Source organism: Puma concolor, chromosome D2, assembly GCF_028749965.1.
Source record: "Puma concolor isolate L17-30 chromosome D2, mPumCon1.1.hap2, whole genome shotgun sequence".
Taxonomy (NCBI): domain Eukaryota; kingdom Metazoa; phylum Chordata; class Mammalia; order Carnivora; family Felidae; genus Puma; species Puma concolor.
The window spans coordinates 48,529,306-48,550,990 of record NC_141677.1 but is presented as its reverse complement, the minus strand read 5'-3'; the positions used below and the strand labels follow the sequence as shown (position 1 = coordinate 48,550,990).

Sequence of the window (21,685 nt, the reverse complement as noted above, 5' to 3'; positions counted from 1 at the left end):
TAGTACATCAGTCAGAAATACTGTTAGTGTCTAGTCACTCACACACTGTGATGTTTCTTTCATCCTGCAGGCTTACTGTGGATTTCTCCGTCCTGGAGTTTCTTCAGAGAATCTTTCTGCAGTAGCCACAGGAAACTGGGGCTGTGGTGCCTTTGGCGGTGATGCTAGATTAAAAGGTAAGTAAATAAGTTGTTGTAAGAATGATAAGCATTTTGACTACAGAGAAAAAGTCCTTCAAACTTGGATTTCTAATGTTCTGTTTTATACAATAAGAGACCACAAAGATTGAAGAGAAAAACAGTATTTGACACCATCCTCTTTTTCCTTATTGTGTTTAAAGGAATACTTATTTTTATTTGCTATTTCCCTGTAAAGATCTCTTTAGTCTACCAGACCAGTATTTAGTTGAATAGAGGGATGGAAGAGTCCAGAATGACTATGAAGTTTCAAACCAAAGTACCCGTTAAGCACTTTCCTTCACAGAAGTGATTTTGATAGAGCAATTTCGTTGACTCACTCATTCACCAAACTTGTGAGGCATCTGCTATGTTGTAGGCACTGTGGTAGACTCTGAGAATGCAAAGGTGAATAAAATGTAGTCCCTGCTTTGGAATTCACAATTTGGCATATGAGAGAGAAGCATAGAAAATGCAATATAGTAGTGAATGCTTTAGTAGAGGTGCACATATGTGGGAGTACAGCTTGGGAGAGCTGCATGAAGAACATAGATAAGGAGCCACTTGGGTACCCAAGAAGGATAAACATTTCTTACATTTTATTGTTTATGGTAGAAAAATCACAAAATCTGATCAAAGCTACTGGCCATTTACCAAATTATGACATTTACTTTACTCTCAAAAGTATCAGTCGTAGAAAATCGTATTGTATCATTACTTAAGAAGGATACTGTTCTGTGTCAACCCAACTGGTCTGTCGTCAACTAGGTGTGCTGCAATACAATCCTGGCATGAACTACCTGGAGTTAGTGCAAATTCCACAGGTTAAGGGCAAAGTCCTCCATAAGACCACCTCTACTTCAGACTCTAGCTGCAAGTCTGGGGGCAGGGTGTCCCCAGGCCACCTACATCTCTGACCAACTGGCTACCAATCTAGGAGGTTCCCACAAGCTCCTTCAGATTTGATAATTTACTAGAATGACTCATAGAGCTCAGGAAGGTGCTACTACATTTTATTATAAAGGATACACATAGGGTGAGATCTGTGAGGGAATACAGAGCTTCCATGCCTTCTCGCTGTGGTGTCAGGGCACATCTCTCTCCTCATACATCAGTGTGTTCGCCAACGAGAAGCTCCGCTGACCTTTGATGTCCAAAGTGTTTTTGCTTGTTTGTTTTTTAAGTAGGCTGCACACCTCAGCATGGGGCTTGAACTCATGACCCTGGCATCCCGATGTCCAAAGTTTTTATTGGGGCCTCATTATATAGGTATTGTTGATTAAATCATTGGCCCCATTATTGAACTCACTTTCAACTCTCCTTCCATTTGCTGGAAGTCAGTGGCTGAAAATCCCAATCCTGTAGCTATGTAGGGGCTCACCCAGAGTCCTCCTTAGCATAACAAAGACATGCAGGAAATTCCGAGGTTTTTGAAAATCTTTGTTATACTACAGTTAATAAAGTAATAAAATAAAACAGAAAACAGCCAACTGGCCTTGATAGCCAAACTAGATATAGATAAAAATCTACCTCGCTGGGAATAAAATAGTTGAGTCTGTCATTATTTATGAGTATGTTATTTTTGTAAAAATGTCACATTTATTATTTTTTTAATCCAGAAAAATATTATGAAGTGTGTAAAAATCATCAGAGTTCATTGTTAACGTTTTTGGCGATGATCTTTTCAGATATTCCTATTAACAATCTGTGTAACCATTTGACATTAATAACATAACACCAGTCTATGCTCTGACCTCTTCTTTTTGAAAACCATACAAATGTAAATGTACTGTCAACATTTTTAATAGCTATATAGTATTCTGTTGTATGTATTTCTACTTACCATAATTTATTTCACTGGTTCTCCCTTTATAGACAGTTGGTTTATTTTCTTAATCTTATAAGCAATACTGCAGTATATAATTACATATGTTATATATGATTATTTTCTTAGGATTAATTCCTAGAAGTGAGATTAATAACCCAAAGGCATATATACTTTATATTTTGATACTTGTTGCAAGTTATCCTTCTGAAAGGTTATATCAATTTCTATTGTCTTCCCTGCATAAGAATCCTCACTAACAAGGGATTTTTGTCAATTTTCAACGTTTATTTATTTTTGGGACAGAGAGAGATAGAGCATGAACGGGGGAGGGGCAGAGAGAGAGGGAGACACAGAATCGGAAACAGGCTCCAGGCTCTGAGCCATCAGCCCAGAGCCTGACGCGGGGCTCGAACTCACGGACGCGAGATCGTGACCTGGCTGAAGTCGGACGCTCAACCGACTGCGCCACCCAGGCGCCCCTCAATTTTAAAAATTTCTCTGAGGTTCAACAGTTTTTATATGTTTATTGGCCATTTTTATTTGCTTTGTGAATTGTTTTTTTCACTCTTCTGCCCATTTAGCTGTTTGGAAATAGTTTTGACTTTTCAATGGATAGTAATAACTCTTTGTATATTAGGAAATATTGGGGCATCTGGCTGGTTCAGTCAGAAGAGCATGGGACTCTTGATCCTTGGGGTCATGAGTTCGAGCCCCATGTTGGGTGTAGAGATTACTTAAAAATAAAATTAAAAAAAAAAAAGAAATATCATTAATTGTTATATTATGTTGCAGGTATTTTTTCATTTATTTCAGCCTGTTGGGTTGTTGTCACATGGACTTAATTTTTATGTGTTTACATATTTGCGGCATGCTTAGAGAAATCTTTTCCTTCATTCTAAAGGCTTTCACCCACATTTTTTTCATAATCAGAAACAAAACCTGCATGTTATTATTTTCAGTGTTTTGAAAATCTATAGAAGAAAGAATTTTTAGGTTTTATGAAATTATTTATCATCCTCAATTTGAGGAAACCTGTTTTTCATTCTGGGCTTATTGATCTTATGGCAGACGATTTTGCTGTTTTTCTGTGAAGTAAAATGAATGAGTAGATTCGTATCATCAATCCAAAAAACCAGGTCTGCCATAAGCTTTGGTCATTTGTGAAGGACAATTTGAGAAGCTTTATAAATGTCTTCCTTTCCTTTCTTTTCTTTGTGGCATAAAAATATTTTTCTCCGATTACAGTTTTGTTTCCTCTTGGTGAGTACCAAGCATAGTATTCAAAGAGTTTCATTATTGGGGCACCTGGGTGGCGCAGTCGGTTAAGCGTCCAACTTCAACCAGGTCACGATCTCGCGGTCCGTGAGTTCGAGCCCCACGTCAGGCTCTGGGCTGATGGCCCAGAGCCTGGAGCCTGTTTCTGATTCTGTGTCTCCCTCTCTCTCTGCCCCTCCCCCGTTCATGCTCTGTCTCTCTCTGTCCCAAAAATAAATAAACGTTGAAAAAAAAAAATTAAAAAAAAAAAAAAAAGTTTCATTATATAGTTCATTTTCCCCATTATTGAGATTTAAACTTAACAGTGACCTTTTGACAATTCCCTCTCCTTCATTCACTTGAATAATCATAAAAATTAGAAGTAGTTATTTATCCTTTAGTGGGGAATTGTTTACTGAAACTGATTTTGAAAAGAAAGATACTGTGATACATCTATGTAATGAAATATTATGTAAACATTGGAACTATTGCAGAAATACAACTGCCGACATGGAAGTATGTTTTTAGAATACTGCCGAATGGGGGAAATACATAGTATATGTATTATAAACAATTCTGAAAATCAAATGATAAATATAAAATATTACAAATTTGAGATTCTCTGTGTTCATCTGTTTATGTGCAAAGATTAGCTATGGTTGTCTCTAGGTGAGTGATATAGATTTTTTTTTTAATTTGTACTTTTCTGTTTTAAGCTTATATTGTTTCTGTAACAAAAAGTCTTAGTAAAAAATTCTCTGACGACATGGATAGACCTTGAAGGCATTTTTATGTTAAGTGAAATAAGTGAGAGAGAAAAAGGCAAATAGTGTATATCTCACTTTTATGTGGAATATTAAAAACAAAAACAAAACACCTAGCTCATAGATACAGAGAACAGATTGGTGGTTTCCAGAGGTGGGGTATGGGGGTGGGTGAAATGGGTGAAAGGGATTAGAATGTACAAACATCCAGTTATAAAATGAATAAATCATGGGTATATAATGTATAACATTGTGACTATAATTAGTAATAACTGTATTGCATATTGGAAAATTGCTTAAAGAGTAGATGTTGAAAGTTCTCATCACAAGTAAGAATAATCTTGTAACTGTGTGGTGATGGGTGTTAACCATACTTATTGTGATAATCATTTCTTAATATGTACAAATACCAAATCATCATAGTGTATATTTGAAAACTTACATAATTTTATATGGCAGTTATATCTCAGTTAAGAAAAACAGCCATCAAGACATTATAAACTCCTCTTTTATAAGCTCACTTTCTCATCAGTCACATAGTAGACATGGGCAAAGCGGGCATTTAAATCCTAGATGAATCTCCAAAAGAAGAGAGTACCAATAAAGAGATGTTTGCTAATGACCTGGTATTAGGGAGGTAGAGCAGGTGCATAGAAAGGAATCAAGAAGCTATGGTCCACTTGAGAGTATTGAGAGATGATACAAGGTTGGAAAAGTTGGAAAGCTAAAACCCTTTGAGAGCAGATAAAGACACAGCCAATATTAACTTTTTCTTGACTGGCCATCTTTATCTGTCCCTAGGTCTTAACAAACCTTTCAGGAAGACTCTTTGAGCCATCAGATGCTTATCCCTACCTTAATAGAGAAAGAAGGAAGGAAGGATAGTTTTTAAAAAAACCATGGAGAGCAAACATGGGCATATGCAGATCCTTAAACTTCTATTTCTTTTATTAGCAATAAGACTAAATATTTGTTAATATGCTTTCTGCCTAACTATACAGGAGGATTGCAATTTACACCAATTTGATTTTGAACTGTTTTCATTATACATTCTGCTGACAACTGTTAAGATAATATTTTTCATATATTCATTCATTCAACAGACATTTACTAACAACTTTCTGCCCCAAAGCAGCCCATGTCCCTAGAACTAGAGGGTAGAAAAGAAGGGACATGGGGAAGAGGGAGGGGTTTGGTGCCTGTCACCCACCAGCAGCCAGTCATCTCCTGTGTGCCTGTGCTACCATGTGGGCTCTCTCTGTCCTCCTCCTGGCCCTTCACCTTTCTGAGCACCCTGTGGAAGCCTATGAAAAAGAGCTTTTGAGTGAGTGTGAACTCTCTATTTCTCGGGCTCCTGATTATTCCAAAGTAACCCCCCAGTCTACACTTGGCTTTTAAATTTTATGTTAAAGTTTTAGCTGTTTTATTCTTACCCATTTGTATGGTGCTTACCTCTGTCTCCTGTGCTCTTTCAAAGATCATAGTTTGTATGTTCTTGGAGGGGGTTGTCATACTTTGATTGCCTTGCAACAACACAGCTCTCTCGTAGACTCAGGAAGAGTGTAAGATTCTGTAGGTTACTTGGCATTTTTTCATTGTTAGAAGTAGGTTCTTTTTGTGGCTTTATTCATCCCATCTCAGTTAGAGACTGAAGTGGGCTTCTGCTCTAAGGGTGCCACCAGATATCCATGAGATTTTTAGGAGATAATTTAAAACCATTTTGAAATGGTTGGTTTAAAAATAAAATGGTTTCTTTACCTCTTTTTTTAAAAAAAATTAATTTTTGAGATAGAGAGAGAGACGGAGCATGAGTTGGGGGAGGGGCAGAGAGAGAGGGAGACACAGAATCCAAAGCAGGCTCCCGGCCCCTAGCTGTCAGCACAGAGCCTGACGTGGGGCTCGAACCCATGAACTGCGAGATCATAACCTGAGCTGAAGTTGGATGCTTAACTAACTGAGCCACCCAGGCTCCCCTCTTTTACCTATTATTTAAAAAAAAATTTTTTTTTGGAGCTACTCTTGGTGGCATAACAGTTGTAGATGCTATATTGGTACATGAAAAGATGTCTCTGAATGATGTAGAACTTATTCTATGTCTATGAGATTCTATATTTATTAGCTCAGACCCTGTAGCCCTCTACTTTTGTCTGCTTGCTTTGTGAAGGTATTGAGTGGTACTCTAAAGTTCTATTATGTTTTTGTCAATTCCTCCTTCCAGTTCCTTCAATGTTTATTTTTTACATCTCTCCATACTGTGTTACCTGACTTGAGAAAATTATGCCTTTGCTAGTTTACTGTAATTAAAGGTATCTTGATGTTGTACTCCTGTGTATTTTCTTTTCCATACCCATTCCCTACCTTAGCTACCTAAAAGTGATTTGCAAATAAAATATGCTCAAGGAATTTCTCTTTAACAAATTTATTCAACAACCCTGTATGCCTTTCATTAATCTAGGGTTTTGCACATTCTTCTGAAATTGCCTGTTAGCATCTGCCTAATTCCCTGTATTCCTTTAAGACTGCACTCTAGGGGTGCTTGAGTGGCTCAGTCGGTTAAGTGTCCGACTTCGGCTCAGGTCATGATCTCGAGGTTCGTGGGTTCAAACCCTGCATCAGGGTCTGGGCTGACAGCTTGGAGCCTGGAGCCTGCTTCAGATTCTGTGTCTCCCTCTCTCTGCCCCTCCCCTGGTAGCGCTGTCTCTCTCCATCTCACAAAAATGAATAAATATTTAAAATGAAAAAAAAAAAGACTGGGGCACCTGGGTAGCTTAGTTGGGTGAGCGTCTGACTTCGGCTCAGGTCATGATCTCACAGCTTGTGGGTTTGAGCCCCGTGTGCTGACAGCTCAGAGCCTGGAGCCTGCTTCGGATTCTCTGCCCCCCCTCTCTCTCTGCCCCTTCCCTACTCGCATTCTGTCTCTGTCTCTCTCAAAAATAAATAAACATTAAAAAAAAAAAAAAGACAGCACTCTAGTGTTAACTATTCCACAAAGATCCTCCTTCCTGTCCTACCTGTACCCAACTGCCAACACTGCAACCAAGTTCTGTATTAGGATTCTTTAGTTTTAAGATATGCTAATCTACCTAATCACTAAGCCTGAATGGCCACTGTCTACTGAGATGGCAGAGAAAGACTGGGTAGATTTGGCCTCAGGGATTACTGGATCCTAGGATCAGACACTTCCTCTTGTGTGTTGGTTTCTCCAATGCCTGCTTCTCTGAAGATGATAGCTTCATTCTCTTCTATTTCCATTGGTTATCTCTCCATGGCAGGAGCTGGAGACCAAACAGTTCCAGGTTTACAGTACTGCAACTGAGTGACCCTAGTGGAAAGGAGAACTCCTCCATTTAAAAATTGGGCCAACTTAGATCACTTTCCTATCTCTTGAACCAAATCCTTGTAGTCAGCAAGTCAGTAAACACTGGACACATGCCCAGTGAGATTCAGAAGTTTTTCAGTTGATTTATTTTTTATTTTTTTAAGTTTATTTATTATTGAGAGAGAGAGAACACAAGCCGGGGAGAGGCAGAGAGAGAGAGGGAGACACAGAATCTGAAGCAGGCTCCAGGCTCCAGGCTCCGAGCTATCAGCACAGAGCCTGATGCAGGGCTCAAACCCATAAGCCGTGAGATCATTACCTGAGCCGAAGTCAGACGCCTAACCGACTAAGCCACCCAGGTGCCCCTCAGTTGATTTTTATTGCATATTTATATTAAATGAAAATTTCTCTGAAATTATAGAAACTTTTTGTAAATTTATTTTCCTTCATACCTTATATCCCATTGACACCAAACTTAAATAATGTGTTTACTGGTTGTTTTGCTATTTTGGAATCAAGATAGCTAAACTCCAGAAAAATCATTGATCTAGAAAAGATAGGAACCTGGACAGTTCTGAGAAATCATTTTCTACCATGCTATCATTGACCCAGCCTATCCCTCTGGCTGGGGTTTGTGGGAGGTCTGTTTGTAGAACTGGGGAAGAGGTGACTGTCAATAAAAAAATGGAAGGTTAGAATAGAAATATGGGCCAGTTCAGTTCAGTTTTTCTTACCACAGGCTTCTTATCACCTTGCTTCCTTCTGTCAGAACACACCACACTCCATTTCTTTCTCAGCCTTTTGCTCTTACACACTTGAATAAGAATATTCCTTTCTTAACACTTCTACATTGTCTTCTTCTGTGGGCCCAGTGTCTAGAATGGGGTCTTGTACATGATAATGCATTCAAGGTGTCTAGAGTGAGTAGAATGGTTGTCATCAGCACCTCAGAGATGCCACTTAGTTAGTGGATCTGGGAAATGGCTTTGGGAAATTTTAACTGTCTGGGAGATACTGATGATCAGCCATGTTTAAGAAAGACTACATTCTCTCCTTTAGTTTGCATGATTACCCTTCAATTTGTAGCCGCATTTTTAAGATAAGGAAACCAAGGTTCAAAAAGAGGCTAGTAAAAAAGCCCAAAGAGAGACCTAGTAGGAGTCAGAATCAAAATTCACGTTTAGCCTTTCGGAAAAACCAGTATGTTGTTGTTGTATCGTTGTTGTTAGTTGAGAATGTCTACAAACATTCTATGTTCCAGAAATTGTTATACTAAGTGCTTTCCTTACATATATTAGCTCATAACAATGTATTAGGTAATCTTTATTTTTATCTTTATAGGTGAGATAGTCAAGGCAGAGAGAGGTAAGTAGCCCAATGTCACAAGGATAGCATGCAGCAATGTTAGGCTACAAACCAGGGTTGATGCCCTAGAGCCCAGTGTCTGCACTCTTGCTGTTTAATCTTCATTGGCCACAAATTCTGGATCTGGATCTGGATTTGGGATTTGCCATTCTAGAGATGGTTGAATTCTTGAAGAGAGAGTGCATTTATTTTTTTTTTTAATTTTTTTTTAACGTTTTTATTTATTTTTGAGACAGAGAGAGACAGAGCATGAACAGGGGAGGGGCAGAAAGAGAGGGAGACACAGAATCGGAAGCAGGCTCCAGGCTCTGAGCCATCAGCCCAGAGCCCGATGCAGGGCTCGAACTCATGGACCGCGAGATCGTGACCTCAGCTGAAGTCGGACGCTTAACCGACTGAGCCACCCAGGCACCCCGAGAGAGTGCATTTAAAGCAGGTGGAAGGATCAACGATGGGGCCTTTAGTAATATTCACGTGGGGGGGGGGAGGTGGAAGTTGCCGGTGATGTTGATTAAAAACAGTAGCCAGAGAACAAGACCCCAACTACAGAATAAGAGTTGGCTGAGAAGAGTGAGCAAAAAGCCGTGAGCTTTCAGCGTAACTGGGTGTGAGAGCACAAAAAACACCTTGGGTTTCATTAGAAAAACATCAGCAACACTTTCAAATCTATACTATTTGGTTTATTTGCCAGCATGCATTTAAATAATGTAAACAACATGAGGAAATTCTTCGGACTGGCACATGGTATGTTGCTTGGAGTAGAGCAGAATGACTTGACATGACAGGTTTGCAGAGTAGGGGTTGAGGGAGTGCGTCTGAGTCAAGACTGCCAGGGTTCAACCCTCAGATCCACTGCTTTTTGGTCTGTGACCCTAGACAAACTGCTTAAACCTTTTGATACCTATATTGCCTTATTTTCAAAATGGACGTAATACTTACATTTACCTTATTCAGTTTTTGTAAGGATTAACTGAGTTAATTCTTGTAAGTCTTGAGTTTGTGCTTTTTAAAGCTTCTAGAACCATTCAGCATGTTTAAGAACTTGGTGGTAGCAGTTGTTACTAATATTACATGCTGATGGCCTCAAACCACACCTGTGGTATGCATATCCATCATTTTACTCATTTTTGGTTTGGTTCATTTGTTGCAAGAGGACCTTATGAATTGCTTTTTGATGTCATTTATATTTATTTGAATTTTCTTCATAGCTTAACATTGATGCCAAAAAGAAAATTAAAACCCAGCTCCCTGCAGGTTAATTTAAGTGATTATTTTGGCACCTAGTTGTGCTTGAAGTTAGAATTTGATGCTTTTATAACATACTTGGAATCAGTCCACATACCCTATTAGATTTGTGATTTATTCTCATCTAACTTGTGATGCAAGAGAATTCACCTAAATCATGAGACTTAATTATTTAGATTTGCAAAGTTCCTGAGGATGTTGTACATAATAAGGTCTGAAAACAGTTCTGTTTAAAATTATCTTTTGTTAGTGATTACTGATATATACAGTCAAGATTATATTTCTGAAAATTTCACTTGTGTATTTATAGTCTAATATCCAGTGCAAGGAGAAAAATTATAGCAGGGATTATGGAATTCTACACTCTGAAAGAGTCTTTAGGGATCGTCTGATCTAACTCCTTCATAGCATAGCTGGGGAAAAATGCAGGCAAGGGAGTTAAGTGAGTTGACCAAAGTCATAGATCCTAGATAGCTAGCAGATGGGTAAGGACTGAACTCAGGTCTCCAGTCTGTAGTCCCAAACTGTCTGGCACATGCTCAGATTGCAGTGTGTACCCAAATAGAAATGGATGTGAAACCAAAAATGTGGTGAGAATTGGTTTCTCTTATTAAAATCTGGCCTTTTTATTTTTTTTTATTTTTTTTAATGTTTATTTATTTTTGAGAGAGACAGAGACAGAATGTGAGTAGGTTAGGGGCAGAGAGAGAGGGAGACACAGAATCTGAAGCAGGCTCCATGCTCTGAGCTGACAGCATAGAGCCTGAAACGGGGCTCAAACTCACGAGCTGTGAGATCATGACCTGAGCCGAAGTCGGACGCTCAACCGACTGAGCCACCCAGGCACCCCATGATCTGGCCTTTTTTTTTGTAGCTCTGTCAAGCTTAGCTCCAGCATTTTTAAAATAAATTCTATACGGAGATAAATTGTGAAAGTTTTTTTGTTCATATTTCATTTTCTTAAGGGTCAAATGACCAGTGATCTAGTATTTCTGTATATAAGGAGAAAATAAGACTAGAAGTGTTTTTCTTTGGATCTCTCTCTCTTTTTTTAAATAGGAAATACTTAAAGCCAAATTTTCATTCAAACTAGAAGGTAAGACATGGTACTTCATGGTAGAGGAAAATGACAATTCATTTTTCCATTTTTATATGTAGTTTAGGTTAATTAGGAACCTTTTAAAATTGAGTGTACCGAAGCTTTAACATATGCATAAATTGGTTGAGTAGTTTTAATTAAAACTTATCTCTATTTGAGATTAATTACTTTCAATACTCCAAGATTAATGAGGCCTAGTAATGGTACCTCACATTGTGGATACTCAATAAATATTAGTTTGGAAATTAGGAAATACTTTGGTGTTTTAGAATCTCACGTGTATTATAAAGTCTTAGATTCTTTCCCAAATTTGGGAATACTCAACTATGTCAAGTTTACTAGTTCAACTTAAATATATTTTTCCTTCTTACATAATTCTTAAAACTTTTTATTTGAACATAGTTTCATATTTACAAAGTTACTAAAGGAAAAATAAATACCCCTGTGTGTGTGTGTACATATATGGACGTTTATATATATGAACACATGCATAATTTTTCTTAACCATTTGCGCTTATTTATGTACTTTATGCTCCTTTTCCTAAATTCTTCAGTGTGTGTTTCCTAAGAATAAAATATTTTCTTATATAAACACATTACAGTTATTAAACTCATAAATGAACATTGATAGAATATTTTTATCTACTCTGTCATCTATGTTCCAATTCTGTCAGGTGCCCTCGTAAAAACCCTTTATATCCTTCTTTCCCTCCAATACAGGGTCCAGGGTCAGGTATTGCCTTCAGTTGTCATGTCTTTTAGCCTCTTTTTGAATTCGGAGTATTTCTACAGCCTTTCTTTGTCTTTTATGACATTGACATATTTAAAGAATAAAAGAATTAAAGAATAAAAAATAAAGAGTTTGCTGTTTCCTCATAATTAGGTTGAGGTTATACATTCTCAGTCAGAGCACTGCATAGGTGATAGAGGCACCTGATGGCCATCTGACCCCATTGGTGATGCTATTTTTGATTACCCAGTCAAGGTGTTGTCTGATTTCTCCACTGTACAGATACTGAGTTTTTTCCTCTCCCTTGTAGCTAATAAGCAATTTGTGGGAAGACGCTTTAAGACAAAATTTCCATTAGATTTGGTATTCTTTACTGATTTTTGCCTGATTCAATCTTTACCATGATGGTTGCAAAGGAGGATTATCCTGTGCTATCATATCACTTCCTCCATGCTTACCATTTAATCTTTGACGTTCTCCAGTGAGCAAGAGCCCCTCATTCTTTTTCTCCATTTATTTATTATATATTATCTATTTATTATATGTGGACTCAAGAATTCATACTTTTTCAGTGGTTTGCAATTTATTTACTATACTTAATATTTTGGTGCCTAACTTGTCCAGATTTGGCTGGTGGGAACTCCTTCAACGTTTATTTATTTTTGGGACAGAGAGAGACGGAGCATGAACGGGGGAGGGGCAGAGAGAGAGGGAGATACAGAATCGGAAACAGGCTCCAGGCTCTGAGCCATCACCCCAGAGCCCGACGCGGGGCTCGAACTCACGGACCGTGAGATCGTGACCTGGCTGAAGTCGGACGCTTAACCGACTGCGCCACCCAGGCGCCCCTGGTGGGAACTCCTTCAAACTGACTCCTGTATCCTGATCACTTTCTTTACTTTCTGGTACAACAAAATATCCTGGGCTTATCTTGTACCTATCCTGTCCTAACCATGGAATCAGGCATTTCCCTGAAGAATCCAGCTCCTTTAAAGGGGGAATGTATTAGAGACAAAGATCTGGGCACTAGATGTGCTCAATGCTGCTGGGCTGTCTTCTTTTAAAGGGGTGCCTGGCTGGCTCAGTCTGTTAAGCATCCAACTTCAGCTCAGGTCATGATCTTGTGGTTCATAATTTCAAGCACTGCATCGGGCTCTGTGCTGACAGCTCAGAACGTGGAGTCTGTGTCAGATTCTGTGTCTTCCTCTCTGTCTCTGATCCACCCCCCCAAGTCATGCGTGCTCGCTCTCTCTCTCTCTCTCAAAAATAAATATTAAAAAAATTAAAGGGGAATGGTATTAGAGATCAATATCTGGGCACTAGATGTGCTCATTGCCACTGGGGTGTCTTCTTTTAAAGCATTTTAGCAGACAAGGCTAAGAATGCACACACACATACACACACACAAATGTATGTATTTTGCAAGTCTGTGAGTACACAGTAGTGCCTTCTGTTTCAATCCATCTCCACAGTTACTTTTGTCTTCCCATATTCCATGTCTGTGTGTCCCCTCTGTCATGGTAAGGACCCCAGCTCCCAACACTATCAACACATTTACTCATTTGCTCAATCCTGTAATATATTCAAAACTAGTTTCAAAATTGTTTTGCTTGAACTACTATGGTAAGCAAACCTAGTAAAAAGAATTGGGATTTGTTTGTAATTCTTTTCTCCTTGCCCAAGACTGACAGTATATTAGTCATATATTATGTTCATAAGTTACTTGGATTAGTTATTTCTTTTTTCCATCCTTTCCTTTTTCTTTTCCCTTCAGTGAAGTTATGTTATTCTTTTGAAATAAAATGAGGCTAATTTGTTTTTGTTTGTTTACAGTTATAGGCTTCTTTCCATTCCCATTCCTATTGTTTTAATTTTTTTTGAATATAAGAATTTTAACATACTCTCAAAAATCAAAACTACAGAAGTTGTTTTCCAAAATGTTTTAGTTTGATTCCCATCTCCCCTTTTATGAAGGAAAAAATATGTAACTTGTGAAAAGCATTTATTATACCTATATTCAGTTTTACTGTTATTTAAAATACATTTTGTCTATTGACGTTTCTCCAAAGACCTTCAGATGGCCAAAAGACACATAAAAAGATGCTCAACATTACCCATCATCAGGGAAACACAAATAAAAACCACAGTGAGATATCACCTCACATCTGTCTGAATAGCTAAAATAAAAAACAAACAAGTGTTGGTGAAAATGTGGAGGAAAAGGAACCCTCATGCACTGTTGGTGGGAACGCAAACTAGTATGGGCACTGTGGAAGACAGTATGGAGGTTCCTCAAAAAATTAAAAATAGAACTACCTTACGATCCAGTGATTACAGTACTGGTTATTTACCCAAAAAATACGGAAGCACTAATTCAAAGGTATATATGCATCCCTATGTTTTTTGCAGCATTATTTATAATAGCCAAACTATGGAAACAGCCCAAGTATCCTAGGTAAAGAAGATGTATATGTATGTGTATGTATGTATATATTTATAATATTATTCAGCCATTAAATAAAAAGAATGAAATGTTGCTATTTGCAGCAACATGGTTGGATCTATAGAGTATAATGCTAAGCAAAATAAGCCAGTCAAGAAAGACAGATATCATATAATTTCACTCTTATGTGGAATTTAAGAAATAAAACAAAGAGGAAAAAAGGGACAAACCAAAACACAGACTCTTAATTATAGAGGATAAACTGATTGTTATCAGAGGGGTAGTGGGAGGAGGTTGGGTGAAATAGGTGAAGGGGATTAAGAGTACAGTTATCTTTCTTTTCTTAAGTTTATTTATTTTAAGAGAGAGAGAATCCCAAGCAGGCTATGCCGCTGTCAGCACAGAGCCTGATGTGGGGCTCAGTCTCACAAACCGCGAGATCATGACCTGAGCCGAAATCAAGAGGTGGACACTTAACTGACTGAGCCACCCAGGCTCCCCTCTTTTTTTTCAAAAGTTTATTTATTTTGAGAGAAAGTGCGAGTCAGGGACAGGTAGAGGGAATGGGAGAGAGAGAGTCCTGAGCAGACTCCCAAGTTCAGAGTGGATCCCAGTGCGGGGCTTGATTTCATAACCACAAGATTACAACCTGAGTTAATATCAAGAGTTGGATGATTAGGGGTGCCTGGGTGGCTCAGCTGTGCTGACAGCTCAGAGCCTGGAGCCTGTTTCAGATTCTGTGTCTCCCTCTCCTCTCTGCTCGCTCTCTCTCTCTCTCTCTCTCTCTCTCTAAAATAAACATTAAAAAAATTTTTTAAAAAGAGAGTTGGACGCTTAACTGAGTCACCCAGGTACCCCAAGAGTACACTTATCTTGATGAACAGTGAGTAATATATGGAACTGATGAATCACTATATTGTATGCTATCTGTTAAATATACTGGAATTAAAATTAGTAAAGTCTTCAAAATTTTTTAAATGAAAAATAAATTTTGTCTATTGAGATTAAGGTAATAAAGGAAATTAATTTTTAGGAATATATTTCAGGCTCAGTGATTTATAACTCTGATTCCTAGGGACAGTGGTTCTCAATGAATGTCCCATTCCAGCAGTAACTAGAGTTACTGTTCAATGTTTTCAGGAACATTCCCTCTCTGCTGTAGTAATTGGGAGTGCAGGAGGGATGAGGGTGTGCTCTCTAACCCATTTTGAGAATGCTTGCTATAGGGTTAATGAGAGCATTAGAACCTCCCAAGTGCATTGGTCAGGAAAATTCACAGAGACTCATCTGATACAAAAGACTGGTGACTATGTAATAAGACAAAATAAATCAAGCCAGGAAACAAAAAGTTTAGTTCCAGATTAACATAAGAAGAAAAAAAAATACAACCAACTTAGTGCCTTGATTGTGCTGCCTTAGATGCACCTTCCCTTATTTATTTCCCCACAAAGGTGCTTGTGTGGGAATCCTGTGGCTTCATGATATTCTCAGCAGCATATCTGAAAAGTCACATGATAGATGATTTATACCCATCTGTATTTGCCATTTCTAATAATGTGTATATTATATTAGGTTTATAAATCTTTAATTCAGGATAAAGCTATGGGACACTAGCTATAATTTAGCTGGTTGAAAGAACTAAATGTGTCTTGGTGGAAAGTGTCATAACATAGCTGTGTTTTTTTCTCTTTGCTACAGCCTTAATACAGATAATGGCAGCTGCTGTAGCTGAGCGAGATGTGGTTTATTTCACCTTTGGGGACTCAGAATTGATGAGAGACATTTACAACATGCACACTTTCCTTACTGAAAGGAAACTAACCGTTGGTAAGTAGGAGATAGTCTTGACACTTGGTGTCTAGATAGATTGTCCACCATCCAGGATAAGTGGATAAGAAAAAATAAAAGTATGACTTTGAGAAAGGCAGACAAAGTCTTAGATGGGCAACGTCTGCAGAATCCTTTTCTGGCAAAGTTTCATCTGCAATCTTGAATGAGTATGTCAGCTTATTAAAATAAGGCCAAGAAACCGGTGCTTAGTATCCATTTTTACTTTTATGCATATAGAAAACTAAAAGAGGGATACTGTAGGAAGGTAAGTCTAGGTCTAAGAGGTCTCACTCTGAGTCATACTTATCAGACATAACAGCATGCTCATTTCTGTATTTCAGCTGGACCTGAAAGGCCTTGCTACCCTGGGAGCTGAGTGTAGAAGTAAAGTTGCCACAAACTCCCAAAATGATAAGTGGCCAAATACCACATATACCTATACCATGTATAGCCTGTTGTAATCATGAACTAATAAGTAGTTTCTTTAAGGTACTTATGTGTTGTTGTTCTTTTTAACTTTATGTCAGGAAAGCCTTCCAGGCATATGAAATTCATACTCTATTTTCAAAAGCCAAAAATGAGCATATGTTTTTTAGATTAAGAGAAAACTAGAGTGCTCTTTAGTAGTTCTATCCATCTTTGTACCTTAATGGGGGTTTTGGTCTGGCCTTTACTTTCCAGGAGAAGTGTATAAGCTCTTGCTACGGTATTACAATGAAGAATGCAGAAACTGTTCGACCCCCGGACCAGACGTCAAGCTTTATCCATTCATATACCATGCTGTGGAGTCCTGTACAGATACCACCAGCCAGCCAGGACAGAGGACTGGGGCCTGAGGAACTGAGTAAATAGAACCTCCTTCCACCTCTCACCAGAAACATCCTGTTTGAATTGTCAGGTGTAATATACGAACTGACTTAATTTAATATAAATGTGTATATAATCCAGTTTGTGGGCAAGGATGCAGTCCCTTCCACACATATGCAGTTGTCAGTTTGTACATGTAAGCCCCCTCCATCCTAACTTACGTATGCTTAGATATATTTTGTTTCCATTTTTTTCTATTTCAGTCTTCATTCTTCAGCTTTTCTTTCTTTTGCCCATCAGATTTCCTGTGAAATCCCATGAAGGGTTGTGCTCAGTCCATCAGATCTCTTTTGATGCCTATATATTATGCACATTGCCTCTGCAGCTAGCAGATGCCAGGGAAGAAGTTGAAAACCAAGAACTTTTTTAACTGGGTTTGCTAAAGATCTCCCTGTAAGCCTTTCACCCCCAACTCTTGTTAAGATTGTGTTGCCCGAGTTTTTGAATTTTGAAAATTAAGAGTTGAGGATTTTTTTATACATGTTACATAATGTAAATCTCCTAGGTCAAAACGATTTTGTATTTAAGACAGAATAATTTCCAGATATAGTTCTTTTGAGACATCACCTTTATCTAAAATGGTTTGTCTATACTTTTTTCCCTGTTCAATTTTTATTAATACTGTTTTTTGGAAACTGACCAAGATGGAAGGAAATGTAGAATAAAAGAGTTTCCCCAAATGGCGTTTTAAAAAGAAAAGAACAAAGGGAGTTGAAGGCTTTTTTTGTTACTTGGGATTTTTTTTCTTTTCAAATTAGAATTATTGTTTGTTCTCTGGTGCTTGAGGCATATTCATATAACCAAAGTTTAGGAACTGAGAACTCACACGATTTGTATATATTAAAGTTTCTCTGATATTCAATGATTACATAGTTAATAAATTTTCATTAACAAATCATTTGTCAGAAACTCCCATATCATCTATATTTTATATGTATATAAATATATGTTCTTTAAGTGTGTCTGTTTGCAAGCACATAACACCCAAATAAAACTGGAATTATAGGAAATGATTAGGTTTAGGCTTTATCAGGGGCTCTGTTTAAAATCATTTATTTACAGTTGTATCCATTTAAAGCTGGTGGCAAACAAATAATAATGTCTTTCAGAGGTTTCAATAAAAGTCGATTCTGTTTTGAGAGTAGAGTTTAATCACAAAGCACTTATTCATATTTCTAAAATAGTTCTAACCTATTACTGTTGAAGTTCTAGTTTATAGTCAACTGTCAGAAAACGCTATTGGAGGTCCAATCCTAGTAGTAAGGAATTTTGGCAGATGGTCCAAACTCCTGGTGTCAGTATTGGCAGGAAAATATGGGGCTGTGGCCAATGTCTGCAACTCTTTTTATTCGGAATTTGGCACCTGACAGCAGCCACTTGTCATTAATGAAGTTCTTTACCACGGTACTAAGATTTTTAAACATCTCCCCAAATCCAAGGTGTCTGGCTTTATTTCTACTGATGCTAAAGTCTTCTCTTTCCTTCCCAACCCATTCTGAGCTTTGTTTAAGCATTCATAGTTATATTTCATTTCTTTTTTCTGTCTCCATATCATTTTCCTCTTACCCAGCTCCAAGACTAAGTGAACAGTTCTTTAAAACAATACAGGAGCAGTATAGGATGGTTCATGTGGTAGAGAAATCATTAAATCCAGGTAAGACCACCCAGCCTAATATTCCAGAACATAGCCTCTAAGACTCAACTCTTATTGATGAATGGGCTTAGTGACTTGGCCATCTACCTGTGCCTCACTCTTTTGAGGGCCTTCAAAGAAGAAGACCTGCCCACTCTGTCCCAGTACATTCGGGGACTGGGACAGTTTAATCAAAGGGAACGTAAAGAGAACTAATGTCCATTTTTTGAGGCAGGAGGAATGCCCTCTATAAAAAGAGGGAAAAAAATCAGACTTCTAATTAACGTGTGTCTGTTCTAAGACATTTAACTGCACCTTTTTATTCTCTTTCATTAGGGGCTTATTGTTTCCTTCATGTTGTTTACCTTCCCTTTCATCTATTGAGGCATGAAATGGTATTTTTAGTTTAGAATTCTTATGTTGTTAATATAGCTCACTTGCTTTATGCTTTCTGTCTAGCTCACTGAAATGAAGTAACAGTTTAAGGAAGCAATGCGGAGTCATGGAAAAAATTTGAGATTTTAAATCAGACAAACTAGGTTCCAGTGTTAGCCATGTATCTTGCTAATTCTCTAAATAAACTTAATATTTGAGCCTTATTTAACTCATCTAGAAAATGGGCTATTAGCACTTATTAGGGAATAGTTGTATATAAAGAAGTGTTCGTGGGGTCTGGCACATAGTTGGTACTCAATAAATTTCAGTCTTTATAGTTGACCAGGAAACATTTATGGAGCACCTCCTGTATGTATTACTGTATGTAATAACATACTGTGCTAGTTGCTTTGCATATTTTAGCCCATTTTTCCAATGGACTAACAGATGCCCAGAGGTTAGGGAATACCATCATCTCAACCTCCAGAAGTTCTTTGTGAAAGGAAACTTACTCTATCATCTCTGGCAGAGACCTGACTGAGCAAAGGCTCTGACACTGTTGTTCTCTACCAAGTTCCTACTATAAGTTATTCTTCATAATGAATGACGTTATCAGTGGGGTGCATTAAAATATCTCTGAGAGAATTATTTCTTTTCTTGCTGGTTGAAGTGACATTAAGGGCAGGCAGACCCAAATTGGTACTCAAAGGGGAGATTGAAAGGAGATCTAACCAGGCTTCATGATTGCCTTGCCAGGTGTTTAACCAATATTTATTGCATTGAAAACCAAATACTGATTAAGCTGTCCCACTGCAAGAATACGATAGAGCAAAAATTAGCTGGGTTGCGTTCTTAAAAACTTCAACAGGAAGAGAAGCAGTTGTATAGATTCTCGCCTGTTTTTTTTTTTTTTTTTTTTTGGTTGTTTTTTATTTTGTTTTGTTTTTTTGTTTTGTTTTGTTTTGTTTTTTTTGGTTTTTTCCAATCTGTGTGGCTGCATGTTTATGGCTTTTTTCTGATGTAAGGAAAACCTGAATCCTAGTATGTCTGCTTTAATGATAAGTAAAGTTTAGAAGTCCTGTACTTTCTTCTTTCAGGCTTGTGGATCTGCTCCAATCCGTTGTTTTTGGAGGTAAGGGAAAGACCAGCCATTGCTGGCACTTGAGTTCAAATATATAATCCTGTTCTTGTTTGGGGGCCGGAAGGGGGTCCGAATGAATACTTATTGGAACAAACTACTAAAATCCACTGAGCCACCGCTGTTCTCTGTGCCTGTGACAGAGTGTCCTTTGTCCCCCATCATCAGATTCCCACACAGATCTACTGAACCTCCAAAGGAGAAAGTTTCCCATACAAGACATCCAAAACTGCTGTGTTTGCCTGATAACTGGTTTTATTTTTCCTGACTGTTTATTTTAAATATAGGGTTACCATGTAATGATGATTTTGAACTTGGGAATAAGGAGAGCTCTGTGCTATTGTTTACATGATTTTTGTAGGATGAGAATAAAGAAATTCCGACCCCCTTGTTACTACCTCTTTTTTCTCAAATAATTATGCTACATTTAAGATGTTCATGTGCATGCTCTTATTTTATTTTTTTATTTAAATTTTAGTTCGCATACAGTGCAATATTGGTTTTAGGAGTAGAATTCAGTGATTCATCACTTCCATACAACACCCAGTGCTCATCACAAATACCCTCTTTACTACCCATCTAGCCCATCCCCTCCCACCTCCCTCCATCACCCCTCAGTTTTTTCTCTGTTATTAAGAATCTCTTAAAATTGGGGGCAGCTGGGTGGCTCAGTCAGTTGAGTATATGACCTTGGCTCAGGTCATGATCTCACAGTTTGTGAGTTCGAGTCCCACATTGGTCTCTCTACTGTCAGCGTGGAGCCTGCTTTAGATCCTCTGTTTCCCCTCTCTTTCTGCCCCTCCCCCGCTTGCACTCACTCTCTCTGTGGCTCTCCTCCCAAAAATAAACACTAAAAAAAAGAAGAGTCTCTTAAAATAGTAGAGTGTGTCTTAGGCATTTGGTGAAAATTTTTACGTATAGATTTGTTATTCCACATTAGGTGTTAAGAATGTAGAGTTAGTCACTGGCATGAGGAACTTTCCAAAGGTAAAGAGAATTCTGGCTGCATTAGTTTTTCATCCCTTCCAGGTTCCTAAGGTAATGTTTCCTGGGGTACATTCCCTTTTCCTAATTCCCATCTTCTAAGAGAGCTCAAATCAGGGTCTGGGAAGATGTCTTGAAGGTTCTGAGGACCACCATCCTTCCATCCACATATTCATAGACACAGCTGTCTTCTGTGAGTATCCACTGAAGTTTCTACTCAGGGTGCAAAGATGAATGACTTGCCCTCTGCACTCAGATCTAAGCTGACACACAAAGGGGAAGTGATCTAAAACTCCACAAATTGTATTTTCTTCTCACTACTCTGTTCCAGTTCATCCTAGAAAAAACAATTGAATTTTTGTGCTGTCAATTTAGAAACTTGAATAGACCCTGCACCATGTCAGTTCACTGTAGCATTGAACTCCTTTACACAGTTTCCTGTGTCAGAGAAATGTGTAAACAAATGGGCTAACTTATAGTGTAACATTAAGATGGGCTGGCTACCTTAGTATCCTCTCTTGACTTAATATAGGAGCTGCCATCCAGCACCTGCCATCTCAGTTCCACCAGTTCTTGGATTCTGAGAAAGTAGCACTGGAAACTAAAAGGTAGATTTCCTAATGGAAATGTACTTT

At 38.1% G+C, this 21,685-nt stretch overlaps 1 protein-coding gene across 7 annotated transcripts in view; it reads left to right on the top strand.

Moving 5' to 3' along the window:
• The window catches only part of PARG (poly(ADP-ribose) glycohydrolase), a 134,575-nt gene extending 114,119 nt beyond the window's left edge, over positions 1–20,456 (top strand). For 5 of the 7 annotated variants that reach the window (XM_086680265.1, XM_086680264.1, XM_086680260.1 and 2 more), the window contains 3 exons: positions 71–176; positions 15,922–16,050; positions 16,735–20,456. In XM_086680265.1, coding sequence (XP_086536391.1) covers positions 71–176; positions 15,922–16,050; positions 16,735–16,889 — 390 coding nt within the window. In that variant the 3' untranslated portion in view covers positions 16,890–20,456. The remainder of the gene's footprint in view (positions 1–70; positions 177–15,921; positions 16,051–16,734) is intronic. The other 2 variants (XM_086680263.1, XM_086680262.1) reach the window with 2 other exon arrangements.
• Positions 20,457–21,685: the final 1,229 nt, after the last annotated feature.